At 44.1% G+C, this 23,533-nt stretch overlaps 1 protein-coding gene across 1 annotated transcript; it reads left to right on the top strand.

Annotated features, from left to right (window-relative positions):
• Positions 1 to 2,182: 2,182 nt before the first annotated feature.
• Positions 2,183 to 18,543, top strand: Plrg1 (pleiotropic regulator 1). The gene is made up of 15 exons (XM_055596584.1): positions 2,183 to 2,295; positions 3,449 to 3,555; positions 4,803 to 4,945; positions 5,492 to 5,545; positions 5,986 to 6,076; positions 6,590 to 6,677; positions 10,121 to 10,222; positions 11,027 to 11,119; positions 12,422 to 12,571; positions 12,756 to 12,857; positions 14,796 to 14,898; positions 15,766 to 15,874; positions 16,613 to 16,752; positions 17,155 to 17,348; positions 18,358 to 18,543. The coding sequence occupies exons 1-15, from the start codon at positions 2,287 to 2,289 to the stop codon at positions 18,415 to 18,417; spliced, it is 1,545 nt and encodes a 514-aa protein (XP_055452559.1). The 5' UTR covers positions 2,183 to 2,286; the 3' UTR covers positions 18,418 to 18,543.
• The last annotated feature ends 4,990 nt before the right edge of the window (positions 18,544 to 23,533 follow it).

Below are 23,533 nucleotides of genomic sequence, written 5' to 3' on the forward strand. Positions count from 1 at the left end.
TGACCCTGGCTGTTCTAGAACTCAGAGACCAGCCTGCCTCTGCCTCTGCAGTTCTTGGATTAAAGGTGTGAAACACTACCTCTGGACCAGGGCAGGAATTCTTAACCAGCTGCAGATCCAGAATCCCTTAAAAAAACAGAAAATAGGAGAGGGGCCATGACAAACAGAAAAACCCAGGTTCCTACATCATCATAAATCTGGGATTTATGGATCCCAGAACTGGATAATAGGGTCACTTAAGCTTTCTATTGATTGAAGTAGGCAAGTTTCACACAGATGACATAATTCAAGATTTGTAAGAACTGCAAAATCTAGTTATGGGCCTTGGAGCATAAGTTGTGTTCTGGATGATTAAGTATCTAACAGGTTTACTTATCGCTGCCTAGCAGTCATTTTATTACCACAGATACATAAAGGTCATTTTTACATTTCCTTAGTGTTATGGTAATTTAAAATGTTCTTTTCTATAGTTATTACAATCTATGGGTAAGTTAGAATATTATTTATTTCCTAAATTTATGCTTTATAGTTATGGCATTTCTTTGAAAAAGTGTACCACCATTAACCACTTTTACAGAAAATAAGGTCTTCAGGTTAAACTCACATTTAAATTTAGAAATGGCTACTTTTGGGTTAGAGAGATGGCTTAGCAGTTAAGGCTCAAAACCAAATAGATTAGAAATTACTATTTTCAGGTTAAAAATGTGACCTTAATGGTTTTTGTTTTTTTTTTTTTTTAAAGATTTATTATTTTTTATACAGTATTTTGTCTGCACGTGCCCATGCATGCCAGAAGAGGGCGCCAGATCTCAGTATAGATGGTTGTGAGCCACCATGTGGTTGCTGGGAATTGAACTCAGGACCCCAGGAAGAGCAGCCAGTGCTCTTAACCTCTGAGCCATCTCTCCAGCCCCATACCTTAATGTTTTTGTGAATTAAAAAATAATTCGAGTGAGAACACTGATTCACATTGCTTTCTTTGTACTGCCTTCTCGCCCTTCTCAAAGTATTCACAGTATTCTCTGAGGACCGGATCCGTGAACTTAATCATGGCTCAGGAAGACATACAATCAGTGAAAATGCCTAATTTAGTATGGCACTCACCGCTTGGCGGTGGTGGCACACGTCTTTAATCCCAACCCTAAGGGAGGCAGAGACAGGTGTCCAGTTCGAGAGCCCCCAAAAGACTTACAGGAATTGACTCAGTTGCAAAACACACGAGGGTCTTTTTATTACAAGCTCGAGCCCGGGTGGCTGCCCTTTACAAAGACATAAGGGTAAGTGACCCCTGGCTCCGGGAGATCAAGGTTTTTAAAGGAACAAAAATGCCAGTGGGGTAGTACAAGCCTTGACATTACAGGATTGGGTAAGAGGAATAAAACGCAAGCGGGGTGGTCTATTAGGGAAGATTGGTCTGTTTTTAGGTGTCAAGACTGCTAACGGTCAGGCCTAGTTACCTGGGGACATCTAACCTCTAGTTCTTAGGGTCTATGTGACTCCAGTCACACCCTGAGGTTTATCTGGGTGGGGACTGCTCCTGTCCCATAATCTGAAAGGAATGTGGTCTGGTGTTTCTGCCCCAGCCCCAGGAATTAACTCTAAGTTGTCTTTTTTTAACCTTTCACAGGTAGATCTCTGAGTTCGAGGACAGCCTGGTCTACATAGTGAATTCTAGGACAGCCAAGGTTAGACAGAAAAAAAAAAATTCAAATACCAACTACATCAGTTATTTTTACACAGAAAAACATTTGAAAACGATCGTTTATAAACGACAGGTTTCTACTTGGGTAAAACACAAAACATTAATACTTTAGCATCAGGCCAAATAAAGTTTAAAAAGTCAAGGTCTCTATCGCGTCCGTAGAAGGGCTTGCTCAGAACCCGAGCGAGGACTGTTTGGCTTCCGGGAGCAGGCGCAGCGCCTAAGCAGGGCTGTTAAGGCTGGCTGCTTCCTGCGCTCCCGCTAGAGGCCCCGCCCTCAGCGGGAAACCCCGCCCCCTTCTCCAAGACCCGCCCTCCGCCTTGAGACTGCTGCCCAAGCCCCGCCCCAGTGCCGCCCAAGCGGCCGTGACGTCCCCTCTCCGCCCCTAGGCTCCGCCCAACTCCGCCCAGCTCCCGCCCTTCACCACCCCTTGCAAGGCGAGTGGCCAATACGCGTGCGCGGGTGGCGTCACATCCGGCAACAGGCCCCTATCTCCGGAAAGAGCTGCGGAATAGCGGCGGCGATTTTTGCGGCGAGCCTTCGAGTTTCCTTGCGGCTGGAGGAAGAAGCTCAACGGCGGCGACATGGTGGAGGTAAAGGAACGCGCGGGCGCCCTAGAGCCGTCTGTCTCTGGAGCTTTGCTCTGCGCACGGACGTGCAGGACGGAAGCGCTGGGAATCTGGGGAAAGGACTGTGTGGCCGGGACCGGTGGGTCGGGACGTCGGGCGGGAGGAAGGCCGGTGACATCCGAGGCTGTGCGGGCGGGAAGCCTGAGCGAACCCCGCGGTGCGTGTGTGCCAGTGGGAGCTGCGCCGTCCTCGGAGGCGGCCTTCCGATGCTCCCACTGCGCCTGGGGTGCGGGTCCTGACGGCTGCTGGTCCACGCTGTCTGTCAGCGCTTCCAGGGTAAAGCTTGCGGGTCTTGTTTTGTTGTTGTTGGCTTTTTGCGTATCCTAAGCGTTTCTTGATTTCACCCACTGCGTTCCAGATCCACCGCAGCTCTCTTAATCTAGCCCAGTGTAATTAGCCTCCATCTGGTCTGTGTGCGTGTGTTTAACGAACACGTTGAAGGAATGTACTCCCGTGGTAGAACGCTTGTCAAGCACGAACAAGGCTCTCTCTTCAGTCCCCAGCACTCAAAACACAAATAATATGTGAATTGGTCCTGCGTTTCCTACTTAAAACTCCTTTCTTGGGTAGGTGGTGGCAGAGGTCTGAACCTCACCGACCCTCATCGTAAACTACAACCCACATTCTCGCAGCATTCACAGCTATGCTGCAGTTCGGGCATTATCTGAACGCCTTTGCAAGCGGCATTGCAAAAATCCTCAGCTTGGATTATTCATACCTCTGTTCTTCATAAGAGGGTCTCCCTCTCTGCTTAACTGTCACCCGAGAGAAGTCTTTCGTGATTCCGTCTAGCAATTCTTTTTTCTCTGACTCCTCCCATTGCCTTTCTTCATAGAACCTTCCAAATTATGGAATTATTTTGCTTGTTTTTGTCTATTTATTTCTTGAGCGCACTACATGCCAGATGCAGTATGAGCTCAGTAAATGTTGCTATAAAAGGTGTATTCAGTTACTTTACCCAGAGCTCTGGCCAGACAGGAGCTTTCTCAGCTTTGCTGTTGACTGCTGTAGTTTGTTAAAGGATATTTAGCATGCAGAGCGCATAACAGATCTAATGTTGATTGGGGTTTATGGGTCACTTGAAGTTAGATGTGTGAGTTTGGTTGTTTCTTTACAGGAGGTGCAGAAGCACTCTGTACACACACTGGTGTTCAGGTCGTTGAAGAGGACCCATGATATGTTTGTAGCAGATAATGGAAAACCTGTGCCTTTGGATGAGGAGAGGTAAGTTTTATATCTTTTCAGTTGCTAGCGGTTTTAAAAATTTAGTACTGGCAGAAGAGTGCAGGGAGAAGATCTTTGAAAGGTCTTAAAAGTGCTGCAGACACTCACAGGACTTTTTCTATTGTCTTGTCTTTTAACAATAAAAATACCATTAGCTCATCATAGTTTACAAGTACCCAGTGTGGTGGTTTGAATGAGAATGACCCCATGAGTTTGAACTGCTGGTGGAATTGTTTTTGAAGGACTGGGTGTGGCCTTGCAGAGGAGGCGTGGCACCGGGGTTAGGCTGTGGGATTTCAAAAGCCCACACCTTTCCCAGTTAGCTCAGACCCCCGCACACTCATGTTTGTGACTCAGATGTGAGCTCTCAGCTGCTGCTCCGGCACCATGCCTGCCTGCCGCCATGCTCCCTGCCCCTCTTGAACCATGAGCCCCAAATTAAATTCTTTTATGACTTGCCTTGGTCATGGTATTTTGTCAGCAGTAGGAAAGTACTAATACCCCGTAATTAGGAGCATCCCTGTTAGGTTATTTGATTTACAATGAATCACTCTGAATGTACTTCCAGCTTCCTGCTCTCGGAGTCTGAAGGAGCTGACATTGAACTTGGCCAGTACCTCCACTCCCATCCTTGCTCCTTAGTACAGTGAAGACTTTTGAGTGGCAGCCCTGGCCTGGGCTTGTGTTATGTGCAGTGCCTTTCTTTGTCCTTTGCTTTTTCGTTATAATTTACTTAATTCCCCTCATTGGCATTTATATTTTATTTATAAGGTAGATTATCTTAAGTAGCATAAGTACATTCTTAAAATGCTGAGCTAATTTAGTGCTTTCATTGGGTCTGATGTTTTAGGTAACGAGTGAAGGTGTCTATACAAGTTTTACTATATTCTCATATTCAGACATTTAAAGGTTTTTTGTAAGATATATTAGTTTGTGTGCATCGTTTATTCAGTTGGATTCTTGAGTTCTCATCAAAAAAGGTTTTGTGTTAATTGGGCTACAAAGTAAGGTCCTACTTGGGTTTAATGAATTCTGTATGATAGATTGTGAGAAAAAAGGAATATATGGTATGGAAATGCATTTTGAAATTTTGTGTTTGTTAAAATACTTTTTAACCTGAAAAACATCCTGGATTTGTGCAGTTGAGTAAAGTATTTGTGTATGTGCTTGTTTTCTGGCTATCTGAATGTCGGTGAATGTGTTTTCAGTATTTAAGGATGCATTTCATGTTTATGATTTTTAAATAGTCACAAGCGGAAAATGGCAATCAAGCTTCGTAACGAGTATGGTCCTGTGCTGCATATGCCTACTTCAAAAGAGAACCTCAAGGAGAAGGGACCTCAGATCGCAGCAGACTCCTATCCTCATAAGCAGTACCCTGCCAATCAAGGTGAAGCCTGTCAGGGTTCCCTGTGAATTCCCTAGTGCCTGGCTGGGGAGGCCTGCTTCTCTGCTGCTGTTAGAATGGGGGTTCTCACTGGCTTGTCAGGGAGTGACTGAGATTCTTAGCTGGTGACTTTTTACTAGAAAACAGTGCAGTGGTGTGATTCTCAAGAGGAAGACAAGGTTACAGTGAAGTCTGCAGGGGAAAATCGACGTTCTTAACCTGTGGAAGACCAACTATGAGGTCTCTAATTCAGATGGATGAAATTATAGTGAACAAAGAGAAACTATGCACTTTGGAGAACAGCTAGAGTAGGCTGTGAGTGAATGGACAGCCTCTTGTTAGCGCAGCTAGGTAGAGACACGTGAGCTTTCTGGATTTGTTAACAGCTTACAGGCAAAACACTCAGCTCCTACATTGCTGCGGCTTCTGTTTAGCTGGAAAAAAAACTCTAGTCAATAATAATAATACCTTTTAATAATACCTTTTAAAAGATAGTACTTGAATTTATTTATTTTTATTTTGAATTTATTTATTTTATTTATTTTTTAGGACAAGATGTTGAATATTTGGTGACAGGTACACATCCGTATCCACCAGGACCTGGTAGGTGACAATAAGGCTGCACTATGTCTTAACAGATGTATTATCTGTTGGCTTAGACAAATAAGTAGGTAACGTGTGTGTGTGTGTGTGTGTGTGTGTGTGTGTACGTGTGTGTACGTGTGTGTACATGTGTGTACGTGTGTAGACAGATTGACACAAGGGAAGCTAGTATGATGAGGTGGAGGACAAAAAGCTTTGTTTTTATAGAACACACAGGTAACTTACTTTACTCTTGGAAGTATTCTGTTAATATTTGAATAACTATTGTTTGCTCATAAATGTACTATATGAATCAGTAGGAAATTAACTTTATTTTCTTGGGTTGCTCTTAATACCAGGCTGCTAGCTTTCAGTCAAATTTGAGCTATGTATTAACCAGATTTATTATAAAAAACTGAAAGCAAAGACAAACTGAATATAATCAAGATTGTTATAAACAGGTGTTGCCTTGACTGCTGACACTAAGATCCAGAGAATGCCAAGTGAGTCAGCTGCACAGTCCTTAGCTGTGGCGTTGCCATCTCAGGCCAGGTATGACTCTCACACTTCAGGTAGATTTTCAGCACTTAACATGTGCGAGCCAGATGCCACCTATCGACCTTTAAAAACTGTGTGTGCGCACGCAGACACACGCTTGTATCCAGCACAGTGCTCCCGCGGAAATGCGAAGCCAGCTTTTGGGAATTGCTTCTCTCTCTGCTGTGGCTTCGGGATTGAATTCAGGTGTATGTAGCAAATGCCTTTACCCATGCTGTAGCAGTTCACTGCCCCACCTTCTGTTATTAGGGTCTGTTTCTGGCCTGGAACTTAGCACGTGGCTAGGCTGGCGGGCAGCACTCGGGGGGGCGGGGGCAGGAGGGCTGTTTGTCCCAGTGCTGGGATCACAAGCACACGTCACCAGGTTTTGCTGTTGTTGTTTTGTTTCTAAACAAAGGTTCTGGGAATTGAACTTCATTCCTCATACTTGCAAAACGAGCATTTTACCAACTGAGCTGTCTCTTAGAATTAGGAAGGTGCTGAGTAGTTATTTTATTTATTCTGCAGAGTTGATGCAAATCGCGCTGCCCCTGCTGGAAATGAGTACAGACACCCAGGGGCTTCTGACCGTTCCCAGCCCACAGCAATGAATTCCGTAAGTCTCCTGAGTCACATAGCTAGCTCTTGGAACATGAATCCCTCTTTTTCTTTATCTTAAAAGTCTTACACAGAAACTGAAATCAATATTGTCATGGGATCTGTTAATAAAAATAGCAGCCTGAGCTAGTCCTTAACATTCCATAGCCCTAAAAACATGATTTTGGTAAATGGCTATTTTTTATTTTTAGAACCCCAAATCCTGTTACTTCTGTATATAGTTTTCATATTATACATGGCAGGTTTTCTAGTACAGATACTGTGTGTTCAGTACTCACTGTGAAAGAGCAAGGCCTGTGGCTGGGGCTCAGTTAAGAGCACTTCCTGTGCAAGCACAAGGACTTGAGCCGGTCTCTAGCACTGTGTAAAAGCTGCGTGTGGCTGTGCACCTATGACATGGCATGTGATGGGGCAGGGGCAGTAGAGTAGGTGCAGAGGGTCCCCGTAGCTCAGAACCGGCCCTCTTAGCCTCAGAGTGAAGCAGCTTGCTCCTGGTTCACTCCAAGTCCCTTTCTCACAGGCTGTGGCCGCGGGTGGTGGTAGAGAACACTTGACGTTTCCTGGCTTCACATGTGTGTGTATGTACCACGTGAGGGCATATGCACGCACAGCATAGTTTTAAGGAGACCACCTTAACAGTACTAAGGTATTTTTCATGTCGGGCAGTGTCCCCAGGTTCCTATATTGCTTTTATTGCTTCCAGTGAATTAGTTTATTTTCTTTAACCTACTTTTCCCTACTACAGTTACTGGGGAAATGCTACACTAGTAAAGCATCCAATACACACACACACTCTCTCTGCAAGGAATGTTTCTGAACCTTGTGTGGGTCTGTGTTATTGGAGACTTGCACTCTGACATGGGTTGCTGTATGGATGCAGTTGAGTGCTGCTGGTTTGGTGAAGTACTGCCTTTACTTGCACAGCGGTGGAGCTCATTTGGCATCCCCACACCACAATTTAGAACAGGTCTCTGTTCAGGCTTTCTGCCTCCTTAGGATATACTTTGAGTTTCTTCAGGATATAGCCCAGGCCAGCCTCGAACTCTATATCTGATCTAAACTTGAACTCCTGATCCTGCTACCTCCACCACCTGAGTGCTTGAACTACAGGCTGCAGATAAACCCAGACCTTCAAACATGCTAGACAAGCAGTCTACAACTAAGCTACATGCCCTGGCCCAGTTTCCATCTCCTGAAGATAGAGTCTCAGGTTTCAATATAGTTCTGGGTTAATGGAGTGAGGCTCGTGGTGGATTCTTCAGGTTAAGCAGTCTTTATTTAAAGTGCTTGGGACTACCAGTGTTTCAGATTAGATTTTAGACTGCTTTGCTCAGAATATTGGCATACACGTGTTTAAATTAATTACATGTGTTCTTCAACACTTCCTACATGTGAATAAGTGCACTCTGGTTAAGTGCCCTGTCCCCCTCAGCCTTCCCTCCTTTCTACAGCTCCCTTTCCCACTTCATGTCACTCTGTGTTTTCCTTAGTGGCCCTCTGGGTTTACCCAGGATCTGTGTGGACCATGGGTTTAGAACTAGCCACGTGAGCTTGGTGCACTCAGCAGTGGGCACACACCTGGAAACAGTGGTGTCTGCTCAGAGTACAGTACTCTACCCTTCAGCTTAAAGGGAAGCTTCCTCAGAACTCTGTATGTTCCATATATTCAAAGAGAAAGGACAAAACTGCGGCAGACAGAAACCCCCTCTCAGTAGTCAGTGGCTGTACAGGTAGGTATTTCCTGGGCGCCCCTCCCCGTCCACACCTTATTGTTGATGGGCTTAGTCTTGTGGGGGCCAGTACAGGTTCCTGCAGCTGCTGTGAGTTCAAGATTGCAGTCATTGTGTTAGGCTCCAAACATGGCATCTCTCAGCACTCCATTCTTTCCACTTCCTCTTCTGCATTGTTCACTGAGCCTTAGAGGAGGTAGTATAAATGTCTTGTATAGTGGCAAGCACTCAGCTGTTCCTTGTTTCAGCACCCTAAACAGCTGTGAATGTCTGCATTTATGACTAGGAGCTCCAGAGAAAACCTTCTCATTATGGTCAGGAGTACATTTGTCTGTGGGTGTAAAGATAGATATTTAGAAGATTTTCTAGCCCTATGTGCTTGACCGGATTTGTGGTGCCATGTTTGGGTTCCCTGCTGTGGAGCAGGCCTCAAATCCAAGCAAAGAGCAGCTGATTGCTCTCTAACAGTGTTACCACTGTTGTACAAATGGGCACATCTTGCCTAACTAGTTGGTATTGAAGTTCATAGGGGTCAAAGCTGGGTCGGACCATTGATGCCTGTTCTCCTCTGAGAGCCTGAGCAGCCCCTCCTTCTAAAAGCTGTCTAGTAGGGAATTTCCATCTCAGTCACAGCCCGCATTCTCCGTATCTCACAACCAAGGTGTATTGTCCTCAGCATACGGCCTCAACACCCAGTTCTAGTTGCAGTGTATTAGCGCATATGTTAGCTATTCACTTGTAATCGGAAATCTGTTGCTTAGATTTTTCATCAAACCTGCTTTATTTAGGGTTTTAAACACCGTTACCTCCCTTCTAGCTCCGACCTTAGGAGGTAAGTAGGGAAAGGCCTGTAGACCTCTTTTATCTATTGATTAGGGTTGATGGGTCCTTAGGGGATTACCACACTCAGCCGTCAGGACACCAGCAGTCCAGTGCAAAGGCGAACACCAAGCAGCAGCACCAATCAGCACAATTCAGAGGGTTGTCAACAGAAGCCGCACACTCAGTTGGATTGCCCCAAGAAGTCCCCTGAAACATTTTTCTCTGGGAAGTCAAGTGTCCAAACACGAAGATCAGTGCAGAGATGTCAGTCCAAAAAGCCAAGCCTTGCTGTGCGTGGGCCTCTATACATCTCCTTTCCTCACAGTCCACCCATGGGTATTCTCAGCTGGCCAGAGTCATACCCCTCACAGGAGAGAGCTCACAGCAAAGCATCACCTGCCCTGTCACAAGACAGCTTGCAGCAAAACATCCATGACAAAACTGAGTCCTCAAAGAAAGCAGAAATTTTCACTTCAGAAGTGCATATTAGGCTTGGATGTTGCAGCATATGGAAGTTTAAATTTAGGGGCTAAGGGTGCTCAGCCTGTGGCTAGTATGCATTATAAATTGTGTTTAAGTATTCTATTAGAAGATCAAGAGGCTTTTGGCTAAAGTTGGTCAGCTAGTGGTGGTCTTGGTTTGGTTTTGAACTCCACAGTGATGTCTGTCTCTGCCTCAGGTGTTTTGTCCTTTATCTTTGAATACATGGAACATACAGAGCCCTGAGGAAGCTTTACCTTTTTTAAAGTCATAAGGTATTTTAGCTGTCTTCCTCTTCAGTTAGTGAAAAAGCAAGCCTTTTCTGAATTCTTTCAATTGGCATCTTTTAATTAATGGCTTGAGACCTTCAGCGTGATGGCTGTGGATGTGTAATCTGTCCCGTGTCTAGATGCTTATGGAGACCGGCAACACCAAGAACTCTGCGCTCATGGCTAAAAAGGCCCCCACAATGCCCAAACCACAGTGGCACCCGCCGTGGAAGCTCTACAGGGTAAGTATCTGCATTTCCTTATGCCTCGGGGAGCATGGTCGCTTCCCATCAGCCAGGAGTTGGGCTGGGATCTTGAGTCACCTGAGGAGAGTAGGCTTCTCACCGTGCCGAGCTGTTAGGAGGGCTTCTTAGGGCCGCCACGTGGAGTTTGTTCTTGACTAAAATAAAGGGTAGAGTATTGGGGAAGGTCTGCATGTGCAGAGCAGGCAGTTAAGAAAGTGTTTCCCGCAGTGCTGAAGGAGAAGAGTCCTCAGACGCTTTGCTAGTGAGCCTTTCAGCTGTAATAAACTACGAGGTGACACAAAGTACATCAGATCAAAAATAGAATGAGGCAGGAGATGGACAGTCTGCATAATTGTTTTCCTTATGATGGTACCATCTCTACTTGCTGTGTAGGGCTAATGAATTGTCACAGATACAGATTTGAGGAACCACTGCCTGTGAGCCTGACGTCACCTCGCCCGAGCACTATTTTAGCCATACACTCTTCCACACCCGGCGTCCTTTTATACTTTTATACTTTTTATACTTCAAATTGTACAGTTTGAATGTTTGAGAGTGATGTCCTTCACTCAGTGATGTTGAGGTAAATTGCATTCCTTTTTCTTAGATAGTAGTATTCCATTGAACATATGAACCTCACTTGCAGTATTCATTCACTCGTTGAAAATAAGTTAATGTTTCTTACTCTGAAGTGTAATTGTCAGTTTTATGGAACTGCAGTTTAGTACGGTGCATCCAAATCGGGTTGTGCATTTTTAAATACCATATGAATAAGCTTCCTCACCTCTTTCTGTTGCACAGGTTATCAGTGGCCATCTTGGCTGGGTTCGGTGTATCGCTGTAGAACCTGGAAATCAGTGGTTTGTGACTGGATCCGCTGACAGGACTATAAAGGTGAGGACAGTGGGTGTTTCCTAAGCTACTTCCTAGGGAGAGTTGTGTTGTCTTACATGGTCATGCTGCAACGTTGACGGTCAAAGCTAGTAACCGCGCCTGCTTGCAAAGTGGGGGACCATCTTAACTGCCTCCTGGTAATTCTATGCAGCTGATCCCGAAGGGAGTGTTCACTCTGTTGGAGGATAAGTCTGTAGAGGCGCAGTGACGGTGCTCTAAGAGCTGGCACACGCCTATGCTATTTGACCTTCAGGTGGACTCAGTTTAGATTCTGCTGATGTGCCAGTGGAGCTATCGTGAACCCTTTCCTGTGTATACAGGTGTCTTTCCTTTAAAAGTCAGTTTTTAATTTTTTGTTTTTATGCAGCACTGACCATCAAACCCAGTGCTTTACACATGCTAGGTGGTCCCCTGAGCTACATCTCCAGAAACTGAGCCTTTGTTTTGTTGTTGTTGAGACAGGTTTCACTGTAGCTTTAGCTGGGCAGGAACTTACTATATAGACCAGGCTAGTTTTAAGTTCACAGAGACCCAGCTCCCGGTGGCATGCTGGGATTAAAGGTGGCCCGCACTACCATGCCTGGCAAAAATTCTTAAGTTTTAATTTTTGAATCTTTCTTTTCTCATATAGCATTGTCTTGAAAAACCTCTTATGAAAAACTCAGGATTTTAAATGTGTAGAAGGTGCAGATAATTCTGTAACCTCTTTCCCTGTGTTCAACATTGAAATTTCTAGTTTGACGATTTTCATTGTGATAAGCCTACATTTGTTTTACACAGACTGTGTTTTTTCTGTATTGTGTTTTGTTTTGATAGATTCTCATAACTACAAGTGTTAGGCCCAATGTCTTTGAGCTGGCATAGAAAGTGCAAATTTCTTTCCAAAATTAGCGAGCTGATGCTTGGTGTGTTGTACCGAGCACGTAGCTCTTTAGAAAAGTGCACAGATGCGACACTAGAAACGTCTAACTTTAAATAGACGTGTGAAATGTAGCGAGGGTGGACATTTTCATCATTGCTACTTTTCTGGATTAAGTTGCTGTTCCCTTGGTACGTTTAATGCTCTTGGTATTTTCATCATCAGTAAATCTTTTTATGTGTTGGGAGCGTTAGCCTTGTGACTTTCTGCAAATACTTAGCCAGTTTGAATGTGCCTTTTTTTTTTTTTTTTTCCTGCTTTTTTTGGAGAGGAATCATTTTAGAGAGTCTTAGCTTCCCCTGTGGAGACGTTTATTGTATGTCCGTGTTCTACATTTTGGGGGAGGGTAGCCAGCGTAAAGCAAGACCGTTGTTTGGTTTCAGATCTGGGACCTGGCCAGCGGCAAGTTAAAGCTGTCGCTGACGGGCCACATCAGCACAGTGCGAGGCGTGATCGTGAGCACGCGGAGCCCCTACTTGTTCTCCTGTGGAGAAGACAAGCAAGTGAAGTGCTGGGACCTTGAGTACAACAAGGTAGGCTGAGAGCCAGCTGTTGGAACATCCTCAGCTGCTGTGTGCTGCTTGTTTGTGCTCACAGCTGGGGATTGGATCCAGGGCTTTATTTCGTGTTAGGCTTGCTCTCTGTTTTGGAGTCTGTCCCAGGCCCCACTGCTGGTCTGTCTGATGTTGGAAGTTATAACTTCCTGTGTTTCTTTAGGTTATCCGGCACTACCATGGCCATCTGAGTGCCGTGTACGGTCTGGATCTGCACCCAACCATCGATGTCCTGGTGACCTGTAGTCGAGACTCCACGGCACGGGTGAGTGAGCTGGAGCTGGTGTCTTCTCGTGCACACTTGACCGCATGTGGTCTGTTTCTCATAGAGAAACAGATTCTTCTTTTTTAATTAAATTTTAATGTTTTTAATATTACAGTTTATAACTTTGCATCCCAACTGTGGCCCCTCCTTCATTCCCTTCCAATCCCACTCTCCCTCCCTCATCTCCCTGCCCCTTTCCCAGTCCACTGATAGGGGAGGTCCTCCTCCCCTTCCATCTGACCCTAGCTTATCAGGTATCTTCAGGACTGGCTGCAAAGTCCTCCTCTGTGGCCCAGCAAGGCTGCTCCTCCCAGGGTGGGGGGGTGTCAAAGAGCCAGCCTTTGAGTTCATGTCAGAAATAGTCCCTGTTCCCCTTACTGGGGAACCCACTTGGAAACTGAGCTGCCATGGGCTACATCCGAGCAGAGGTTTTAGGTTATATCCATACATGGTCCTTGGTTGGAGATACAATCTCATAAAAGACCCCTGTGCCCAGATGTGTTTTGTCCTTGTGGAGCTCCTGTCCTCTCCAAGTCTTACTAACTCCCCCTTCTTTCATATGATTCCCTGCACTCTGCTCAAGGTTTGGTTATGAGTCTCAGTATCTGCTTTAATACACTGCTAGGTAGAGTCTTTCAAAGGCCCTCTGTGGTAGGCTCTTGTCCTGTTACTTGTTTTCTCCTACATCCGATGTCCATCCCATTTGTCTTTCTAAGTGAGGATTGATCATTTTACCCTGGTACAGATTTCAGTATGTTTATCCTATCTTATAGGTCTAGTACCCACTTATGAGTGAGTATAGACACTGTGTGTCTTTCTCCTTCTGGGATACCTCACTCAGGATGATCTTTTCTAGATCCCACCATTTGCCTGCAAATTTCATGATTTCCTTGTTTTTAATTGCTGAGTAGTGTTTTATTGTGTAAAGGTACCACAATTTCTGTATCCATTCCTCCGCTGATGGATATCTGGGTTGTTTCCAGGTTCTGGCTATTACGAATAAACTGCTACAAACATGGTTGAGCAAATGTCCTTGTTGTGTGCTTGAGCATCTTTTGGATGTATGCCTAGGAGTGGTATAGCTGGATCTTGAGGAATCATTATTCCTAATTGTCTGAGAAAGCACCAGATTGATTTCCAAAGTGGTTGTACAAGTTTACATTCCCACCAGCAATGGAGGAGGAGGGTTCCCCTTTCTCCACAACCTCTCCAGCATGTGTTATCACTTGAGTTTTTGATCTTAGTCGTTCTGATGGGTGTAAGGTGAAATCTCAGGGTTGTTTTGATTTGCATCTCTCTGATGGCTAAGAATGTTGAATATTTTTAAGTGTTGGAGAACACAGATTCTTGACTCATCAATAACCTGGCTCTCTCAGGCCCCCTCATGACTCTTTGTCTGTTATCACTCTTCAGTTCTTTGTTTACTGTCCGTTGTTAATGTCCTGTCCCATGTTGACATAATGACAGCTCACTATTCTTGGCCATGGGCTGTGACCCCATTGGGGTAGAGCATCCCTTTCACAGGGGTCACCTAAGACCATTGGAAAACACAGATCTTTACATTGCGGTTCATAGTAGGAGAATTAGAGTGGCGATGTAGCAGTGAAATAATGTGTTATGGTTGGGGTCACCACAACGTGAGGGACTGTATGAAAGGACACAGCTTTAGGAAGGTCGAGAATCAATGCTTAGACTCCCACGGTGATTGTCCACTAGCTGTTTAACTCTCTAGTCCCATTGTGGGACTAAGCTGGTCACTCAGTGTCCTGATCTCTAAACTTTCTTCTTCCTTGGCCACTGTCTGTCCCACAGCACATGGATCGTTGTCCTCCATTTATGCATTGTCTTCATTAGGTTCAGACACTGGTTTGGCAGACTCAGAGCTTTGAGACGTGAATACCTGTTCTTTCTCACCACATGCTGCTTATGTTTTCGCAGATCTGGGATGTGAGAACTAAAGCCAGTGTACACACTTTGTCTGGACACACAAATGCAGTTGCTACCGTGAGGTGCCAGGCTGCAGAGCCACAGATTATTACTGGTATGATCTTGTCCCAGCCCTCCTGCCTGTCTGTTCCAGATGCACCACCATTCTGCATCTGCACGTAGTCCTGGACATGTTTAGTCATGGACATTGCAAGTTTAAGATGGCAAGATGCTTTCTGGGTTGTTTTTATCATGGCTTTCCATGTATATTGTAGAATGTGTTAGGCATTGTAAAAGCTGTCTAGAAAACTGGTCTCAGATATAGTTAAGTGTCATTTTAGAATGTCAGGACTATCATTCTAGAGAGTTAAAGTTAGGAAACATACCCTGCCACCAATACCTTCAGAACTGGTATGACGCTTACTTGAATGACAGTGGAAAGTTACTGTGTTAACTAGAAATTAGGATAAAAATTCAATTTTTTCCTTCCCTGCCATTAGAGGATAAAATTTGTATTTATATGCTATTTATATTTTTGATAGTTGGATAAAATTATATGTTTTATTTGCTATTTATACTTTTTGATAGTTGATGAGGTATTTTTTTTTTTTTAATTAGTCTGTTGGCCTGCATGTCTGTATGTATATATGCATTTAGTGTCCTCAGAGGTCAGAAGGAGGTGTCAGAGTCCCTGGAACTGGAGATACAGATGGTTGTGCCTCACTTTGTGGGTGCTAGAACCAAACTATGTGTTCAGGAGGAGAAGGCAGGGCTTTTAACCACTGAGCCATCCTTCTCTGGCCTCAATGAGGCAAAACGTTAAGAAGAACTAACTGTCAAGTGAAAGTACAGGTTTAGAGCTTCAAGGACGTATTCACAGTGGTGGGACTTCTTTAGTGTACACATGTGTACGCAGGAGTTCTGTTTTGTTTTATTGTTTTAACTTGCGGATTCTGTTTGGGTGTCTTTGTCTTCATTACAGGAAGTCATGATACCACAATACGATTATGGGATCTAGTGGCTGGAAAGACAAGAGTGACACTGACGAACCATAAGAAGTCCGTCAGGGCTGTGGTTTTACATCCGAGACAGTAAGTGCGTTTTGCTGATTAGTTTTCTTTGCATACCTGCAGCTATGCTGCTTGTGGACAGGCTTTGAGCCCTCCCCATCTGTGGCTCTGTTGCCTCATGCTCCATATAGAGTGAAGGAGAACGCCCCTCTACAAAGCGACAAATAAGGCTAAATCATGGTTAAAGCTGCAGGCCAAAATAGGAAGTAATGGTGGCTGGGTATGTTCAGGACATGCAGGGTATTGGACCTGCTTATCTGTCTGGACAGGCATGGAGTAGTTTGATTCTTAAGGAAGAAGTTAATGGACAGGAGGGAAAGTGGAAGAGCATTATGGTCACTATTCCCAGAGAGGTCAAGTCACGTTGATGTCAGGCCAGGTCACTCCTGACACTCATGTGTCCATCGCTGCTCCCTCTCCCCTTTCTTGTCCTGCTTTTCTTTTACTCCATTTATCTTTCTCTTGCCCTCACTCTCTCTGCTTCTCTCCCTTTCTCCAAGACTTTTTTGTCTAGTGTATGTTTATATTTGTTGTGCTAATTCAGTGTAGTACACGGAAGAAATGAACAAATTTAAAATGCATTTAAAATGCATTTCAGCACTTGGAGAAGCTGATGGAACTTCCAGTGAAGATAGTGATGATTTTGTGCTGTTCACTGAGGCTGTCTGGACTAGTGAGCACACGGGGATTTTTAAAAACTTCAGTTTCTTTGATGCAGCATATTTTTTTCCCGTTAATTCCTGTCAATCTTTGTTCTAGTTACACATTTGCATCTGGATCTCCAGATAACATAAAGCAGTGGAAATTCCCTGATGGAGGCTTCATTCAGAACCTGTCTGGTCATAATGCGATTATTAACACGCTGGCAGTCAATGCTGACGGAGTGCTTGTATCTGGAGGTAACACAAGGTTCTCACGGTGTCTTGCGTTTGCCCTTCTCTTGAAGTGACTGAGCTGGTGTATCTCCTTTAGCACCATGCCCAGGTTGTAGCATACTCACTGTCAGGACGTGTGCCTGTTGGTAATGCGGCGTCTTACTCATTGGTAATCCATGCAGCACGTTGCATAGTGTCATCCTCTTTGTGTTCTCATGTGATAAAGGGGTCTATGCTAACAACTTTCCCGGGTTACTTGGATTTCAAATGTTTGGTGCCTTTAAGGTCTATAGTGACTTAAACACAGATGAAAGTAGACAAAACATTGGGAAATTTGAGTGTGTGTGTGTGTTCTCAGTCTTTGTGTTGCTCATGGGTCATCCACTGTTGAATGGATAGAAGTACAACCCTGTCTTTCTTGTGCAGCTGACAACGGCACTATGCACCTTTGGGACTGGAGAACTGGCTACAATTTTCAGCGAGTTCATGCAGCTGTGCAGCCTGGGTCTCTAGATAGTGAATCAGGGATATTTGCTTGTGCGTTTGACCAGTCAGAAAGTCGGTTACTGACAGCTGAAGCTGATAAAACCATTAAAGTTTACAGAGAGGATGAGACCGCGGTAAGTTCTCAGTCTCCATCTGTCTGTCTGTCTGTCTTTATACCTACCTTCTTTTTTTCAGTTTACTTTTTTGACTTTTTCTTTTGCAGATTAATTTTATTTTTATATTTAGAGACAAGGTTTCACATCGTATCTCTTGACTGGCCTGGAACTCACTTTGTAGCTCAAGTTGACCTTAAACTTGAAGCAGTCTTCCTGCCTCTGCCTCCCAGATGCTGGGATTATGGGCATGAGCCACCACATGCATTTTAAAGTGGAAGAACTGCCTGCCAATTTAGCAGTTGATTACTGGAAAGAAAAGGGTTCATACATTACGAAGGGATTGGTCCTCTGGATAGTGGCCTGCTCGGTACTTCTGTGCAGCCTCATTGGTGCTGATGGCTCCATTGCTCCATTACTTTCTAAATCCAGCTGTTCCTCAACAGTTACTGGGAAAATTACACATTAACCACAGCAAGTAACTGTGAAAATGAAATCTAGGATCACAGTGTTGGTGTTGCTGTAATATCGAAATGAAAATCTTACCTTGGGGAAAACGCCAAACAGCTTGGGATATATCCATTTATCCTTTATTAGACTTGGATAATGCCAGAAGTTTGTTGGCTATTCCTTTTTCTTATTCTTTTTTTTTTTTTTTTTTAATTAAGTGTGGTTTTATTTTTAATTTTTTTTAAAGATTTATTTAGTGTGTTAGGTATATATGTTAGGTATATAGGTATATATGTTCTGCCTATTTGTACACCTGAATGCCAGAAGAGGACACCAGATCTCATTATACATTTTTGTGAGCCATGATATGGTTACTGGGAATTGAACTCAGGACTTCTGGAAGAACAAGCAGTGCTCTTAACCCCTGAGCCATCTCTCCAGCCCCTTGTTGGCTGTTTCTAAAAGTTTTCAATATCCACTAAGTATGCCTGCCCAGGACTGTGATTTAGCAGAGACAAGGTTTTTCTGTTGAAAGGAAACAAACTAGTAAGTAACATTTTGTTTATTGTTCTGTTTTTAGACAGAAGAAACTCACCCAGTCAGCTGGAAACCAGAAATTATCAAGAGAAAAAGATTTTAGTGTCTCCATGGCTGTCCTTCTGCTCATAGCTTGGTGTTGATGAGGAGGTCCAGGCATTTGCGGAAGCTCACTGGCAGAAATCACTGCTGCTTTGTATTTACAATAAACTGCTCCCCGTGTCCCTCACCTGTGTTTTATTTCTAAAATAAACAGCTTATCATTTTAGAAGTAAAATGTAAATAGAAAGAAGTCAGGTTTGTTGACATTGTTGTTCTTAACACATGCTATTTTGACAGGGTTTTTTGTTGTTGTGTGTGTGTGTAGGTGTTTTGTCCACATGTACATCTGTGTACAGTTTGTGTGCCTGGTGCCTATGAAAGCCAGAAGACGGTGTCAGATCCCTGGAACAGGAGTTACAGATTGTTCTGACGACGATTTAGGTGCTGAGAATGGAACATGGGCCCTCTGGAACAGCAGCCAGTGCTCTTAACCACTGAGCCATTTTTGAAGTCCCTATTTTAATAGTTTGTTAGAAAATTGTCTTACAAAATTACAAAACCAATTGCCTTGTTACAATAGGCTGTTTTGAAAGGAACAGCATTTTTTTTTTTTTTAAACAGTCTTTACAAGCTTAAGACAGTGACTGATAATTTGGGATTAAAAGATTTGAACTCTTGGGCACAATGGTGCAGGTTTTTAATCCCAACACTAGTGATGCAGAAGCAGGTAGTTCTCTGTTAGTTTGAGATAGCCTGGTCTATGTAGTGTTCCTGGTTAGCCTAGGCAACTTGGACTGTGGTGGGGGTGGGAGTGGTAGGAGTGGGTTTGAGCTCTTACTCTTATTTCAAAAGCTGGCTTGTGTGTTCTATCAAGTTCTGCACTGTGTTCTGGTCCAGAAAGGATAGAAGTATGCATTCTCTGAGACTTACAGTCTTAACGTGGCTCGCTGTGAAAAGGCTGTAACCATGACAGCATTCTGGGGGAGCGCAGAGCTCCACTGTTGGTAATTCCTGAAAGGCTTGAGACCACCAACCTGCAAGAAACACGTGAGCGGACCCTAAAACAGGCAGGGCTGTATTTGGTTAAGTTGATTGGTTTGCCATGGTGGAGCTTAAGCCAGGCCTCATGAGAGCTGAGCAAATGTTGTGCTGCGCTTCTGTACCTCCAGTCCCCAGTAAAGGCTCTTTCTGAGACAGGAAGTTGGAGGACCCAGGCGCGTCAGTCAGGGAAGGCCGTGTGCTGTTTTGAGTTGTAGTCTGCAGTAGTTAAGATACTGGAATGGGGAAAGATGACAGGATTAGAGCTCTTTGAACCTGTGGCAAATCTTTTGAGGATTTTCTAGAAATGGGCGCAAGTTTCTAATGCCTGTGCCCCTTGATAAATGAGGTTTAGATCTTATGCCTTTTGGATCTCAGCTCCCCATCAGTCAAGATTTCAAGCGTTACCTTTAGTAGTGAAATGATTCCAAGCTTAGCTGCACTGAATTTGAGCGGTTTAAAGTCCTGTGTGCTGTAGTTGGGGTGTAATGTTAACAGACTTTCAAAGAATGGTTTTCCATGGCTGGTTGATACTTTGAATCCTTTGTCCTATTACATTTCTAGGAATCTGCTTTCTAGGAATAACCTGACACCCTCAGCAAGTGTACTGTGCATTTGCTCTTTAATCCTTAAAACTAATGCAAATATCCTGTCCTATTTATTTAATGGATTATGACATTTCAACATTTCTCAGTATGCCACTAAATTATTAGTGCAAGGTTACCAAATAATGCTTTCGTAAGACTGTACAAGCGTCTTTGTAAACTAATGGCAACTCAGAATTAATGAAGCCACATCAAATTGGTGACTGGCTTTGTAAAGTAGGGCAGCAGAATTACAGAACAGTCTGCTTTGTATGTTTCTATTACTTCAATTTTCTCAAGCATGTGTTTTATAAACAATACCAGGAAGGAAATCAGCATCTTGGGGAGCCTAATGTGTCTTAACAGAAGAAAGAAAACAGGTGATATCTAGTCCCTGTCATAGCTATGATCTGTATGCTGTGGTGAAACAGTATGGCCAAAAGCAAGTTGAGGAGCAAAGAGTTTATTTGGCTTACACTTCCATATCACTGTTCATTGAAGGAAGTCGGAGCAGGGTCCTGGAGGCAGGAGCTGATGCAGAGGACATGGGAGCATGTTCCTTACCGCTTGCTCAGCCTGTTTCTTTCCAGAACTCAGGACCACCAGCCCAGGATGGCACCACCTACCATAGGCTGGACCCTCCACTTTCAGTCAGACTTAGGAAAATAACCCACAGCCAGATTTTACATGGAGCCATTTTCTCAGTTGAGGTTCCTTGCTTTCAGATAACTCTTGTGTCAAGTTAACATAAAACTAGCCTTTCCCCAAGGGACATTCATATAAGGAGATGCCTAATAAAGTTTCAGCTGGTATGTTGAGGCCAGGTATCAAATGAAGAGCACTTTTTAAAGTGTGCCGTGTGCTGTCCTGTATTATGTGGCAAAAGTTTTCACAGTTGTCTGTTGTACATGAACTGGAAACTTACATAGGTTCAGAGAAGGGCTGCTAGGGAGCTGGGGGGGAGTAGGGTGAGTAACTGACAAAATGCTGGCACTTTAGGGTTGGGTCTTCCACATAAAACACAAATTTCCAGCTCAATAACTTCTGTTTGTTCATTTGCTTTTCAAGATAAGGTTTCTCTGCGTAGCCCTGGCTGTCCTGGAACTCACTCACTCTGTAGACCAGACTGGCCTCAAACTCTGCCTGCCTCTGCTTCCCACGTGCTGGGATTAAAGGTTTGTGCCACCACCATCAGAGTGCTTAATAACTTGTTATAGTTTAACCTTTTGCACAAAAGGCATTGAATATTTATTGTAAAATTAAATTGCATTGGGATTTATGATGGTTCATCTTGGTTGTTAATTGATTGTGTGCAGACAACTAGCAGACATGGCTGTGCGTGGGTCTGGGCGGGCATTTCCTGGAAGGGTTGGCAGGAGTGGGTGGTGACGCCTTCAGGGGTTGCCAGATCTAAAGAGGTCTAAGGAAGAGCACTCTAACTCCTTGCGGATGAGTGCACCCACGTTGCTGCTGCTGCATTCCTGTGCTGACGTGGGCACTCAGACCCCTTGGTTTTCCAGGGTAGACGTCAGGGATCCTCTGGGCTTTCATCACCACGGAGGGGCTGCTGAGATGGCCAGTCTTATGGGCCTTATCAACACACGAGCTGTTGCTGGACCTCCCGGCCACAATGTGCAAACCAGTCTAGTAAATCTCCTTTGTGACACATGCTCACTTCACTGGCTGTTTCTTTAGAGACCCGTCTGGAGACAGGTATTCTGTGATTTACTTGCTTAATCTTAACTGTGCTTGGAATAGGAACCACTACCAGGGCTCACTTCTAAAAACAAAGGAGGTATGTTTCACACACACACCCTAGCTGGAAGCCAGGGTCCTGGGGAAGGGTCTGTCTTCTGTTTAAGATGTCTTCCCCGCCATCTGCCCCACCACAGAGCACATATAAAAGGGCAGATTTGGGACAGACAGAGACTAAATAGCCAGCATTCTTTCTTGTCGAATTACAGCCTAAAGTTAGTCTGGACTGGTTTAGGTGACCTATTTTGGTATTCATATGTTGAGTGCTTCTTTTAGGGTAGGCAAATACCTAACAAAAATTAGTAGTAACAGCAATGGGATTTGCCATAAAACAAAAAGTGAGCCCTGCATCTGTGGCCCACCCAGGTCTCCACGCAGTCAGAGGAAGGTCATGGGGTTGCCTGGCCGACTAAACTCTGCTTAGTGAGAGAGGAGGAGAAGAGAGGACGTTCCCAGAGGGTGAGAAGAGGCAGTAGGTTCTGAGAAGCCAGGGTTGCCTCTCAGTAGAAAAAAATGGGCCATGGGCATGGGCTGCAGAGGACACTAGCCTGGCAGAGGGCACCCCGCTGTAGAAGGCCCCGGCGTGCTGAGCTAGGTGACTAGTGCTTCATTTCTGTGAACAAGGATTTGGCAGGTAGACGGTACCCAGAGTCATGGCAACGGAGGAGAAAGTTAGCCTTCAGCAGATATTTCTATGTGAAGCCAGTGCAATGGTCTCCTGGGGTTCTGTGGCAAAAGCCTTTACCTGCTGGGCCATCTCCCCAGCCTGCCAGGCATTTCTAGCACCTTTCAAAGAAACTTCACATTTATTAGCCCTCCGTCCATGCCCCATTGCTCGCTGCCTTGATTGACCACTGATCTGTTTGGCTTCCATGGATACGTTGTTCTGGACATTTCCTTTGAGTGGACTTAAGAATGTCATATTTCATCACCTGCTTCTTCCCCTAGACAGTGTTCTCAAGGGTCATCACTGAAGCTTGCATCCTGCAGTGCTCCATTTTGTTGCTAACTGCTGTTCCCCTGTGTGGCCCGTGCCTCTCCACCCATTATTGGTGGATTTTGAGTGAATGGACTTTTGTACATTCGAATAATCCACATAGTAAACATTTGCTACAAAGTTTCTGATACATTTAAAGACCCAAGTTATATAGAACTCCTAATATGTCAAGCAAGTCAATAGCCTTGAGCCATTCCAACATTTCTGTGCTTTAAATAACAGGCATTTTCCCCCTCAGTTTTCCAGAAATTAAGAAGCAAAGTTGTCAAATAAATAATGCATTTTTTAGAAAATGGTCAAAAGCTTGGGGTTACATAAAGGGCATATTGTAACCAAATACCATTCACAAACTAAACATATGTACGAAATATTCATATAAACCATCTTTCAACATTTTGATGTAGCTCATGTCTTCAGAAGCAATGTGCAGGAGTATTTGCCTTTCTAACTACATTAGTAATGATAATAATGATAAAAAACACAATGCTCATAAAACACTCACTGTATGCCTAGCATTATCCAAAATGGTTTTACATATATTAGCACATAATATTTAAAACTAAAATCAGTTACATAATTTATATGGCTGAGAGCAAAATGAAAATCCGAGGCCTGCTGTTTCCAAATCAGACAGAAGGTGCCATTAGCAGTAGGCACTACAACAGAAAGCCCTCGGCTTTTTTCTTGATGCTGTTTCTTGTGTGCTACTTAACACTCTAAATAAAAATAAATAGATATGAGCATGGATCTTAACATTTCCCTTTATGTCCTGAGGCGTTCATTTACATGCAAACAGCACTTCA

This window comes from Psammomys obesus, unplaced genomic scaffold, assembly GCF_907164565.1.
Source record: "Psammomys obesus unplaced genomic scaffold, mPsaObe1.curated_primary_1811, whole genome shotgun sequence".
Taxonomy (NCBI): domain Eukaryota; kingdom Metazoa; phylum Chordata; class Mammalia; order Rodentia; family Muridae; genus Psammomys; species Psammomys obesus.

Bases quoted from the DNA above. Each gene is read 5' to 3' on its own strand.
- Plrg1 (XM_055596584.1), top strand. The intron at 14,899-15,765 runs GTATGATCTTGT...TCTTCATTACAG, and splicing joins AGAGCCACAGATTATTACTG to GAAGTCATGATACCACAATA. The intron at 16,753-17,154 runs GTAACACAAGGT...TTTCTTGTGCAG, and splicing joins CGGAGTGCTTGTATCTGGAG to CTGACAACGGCACTATGCAC.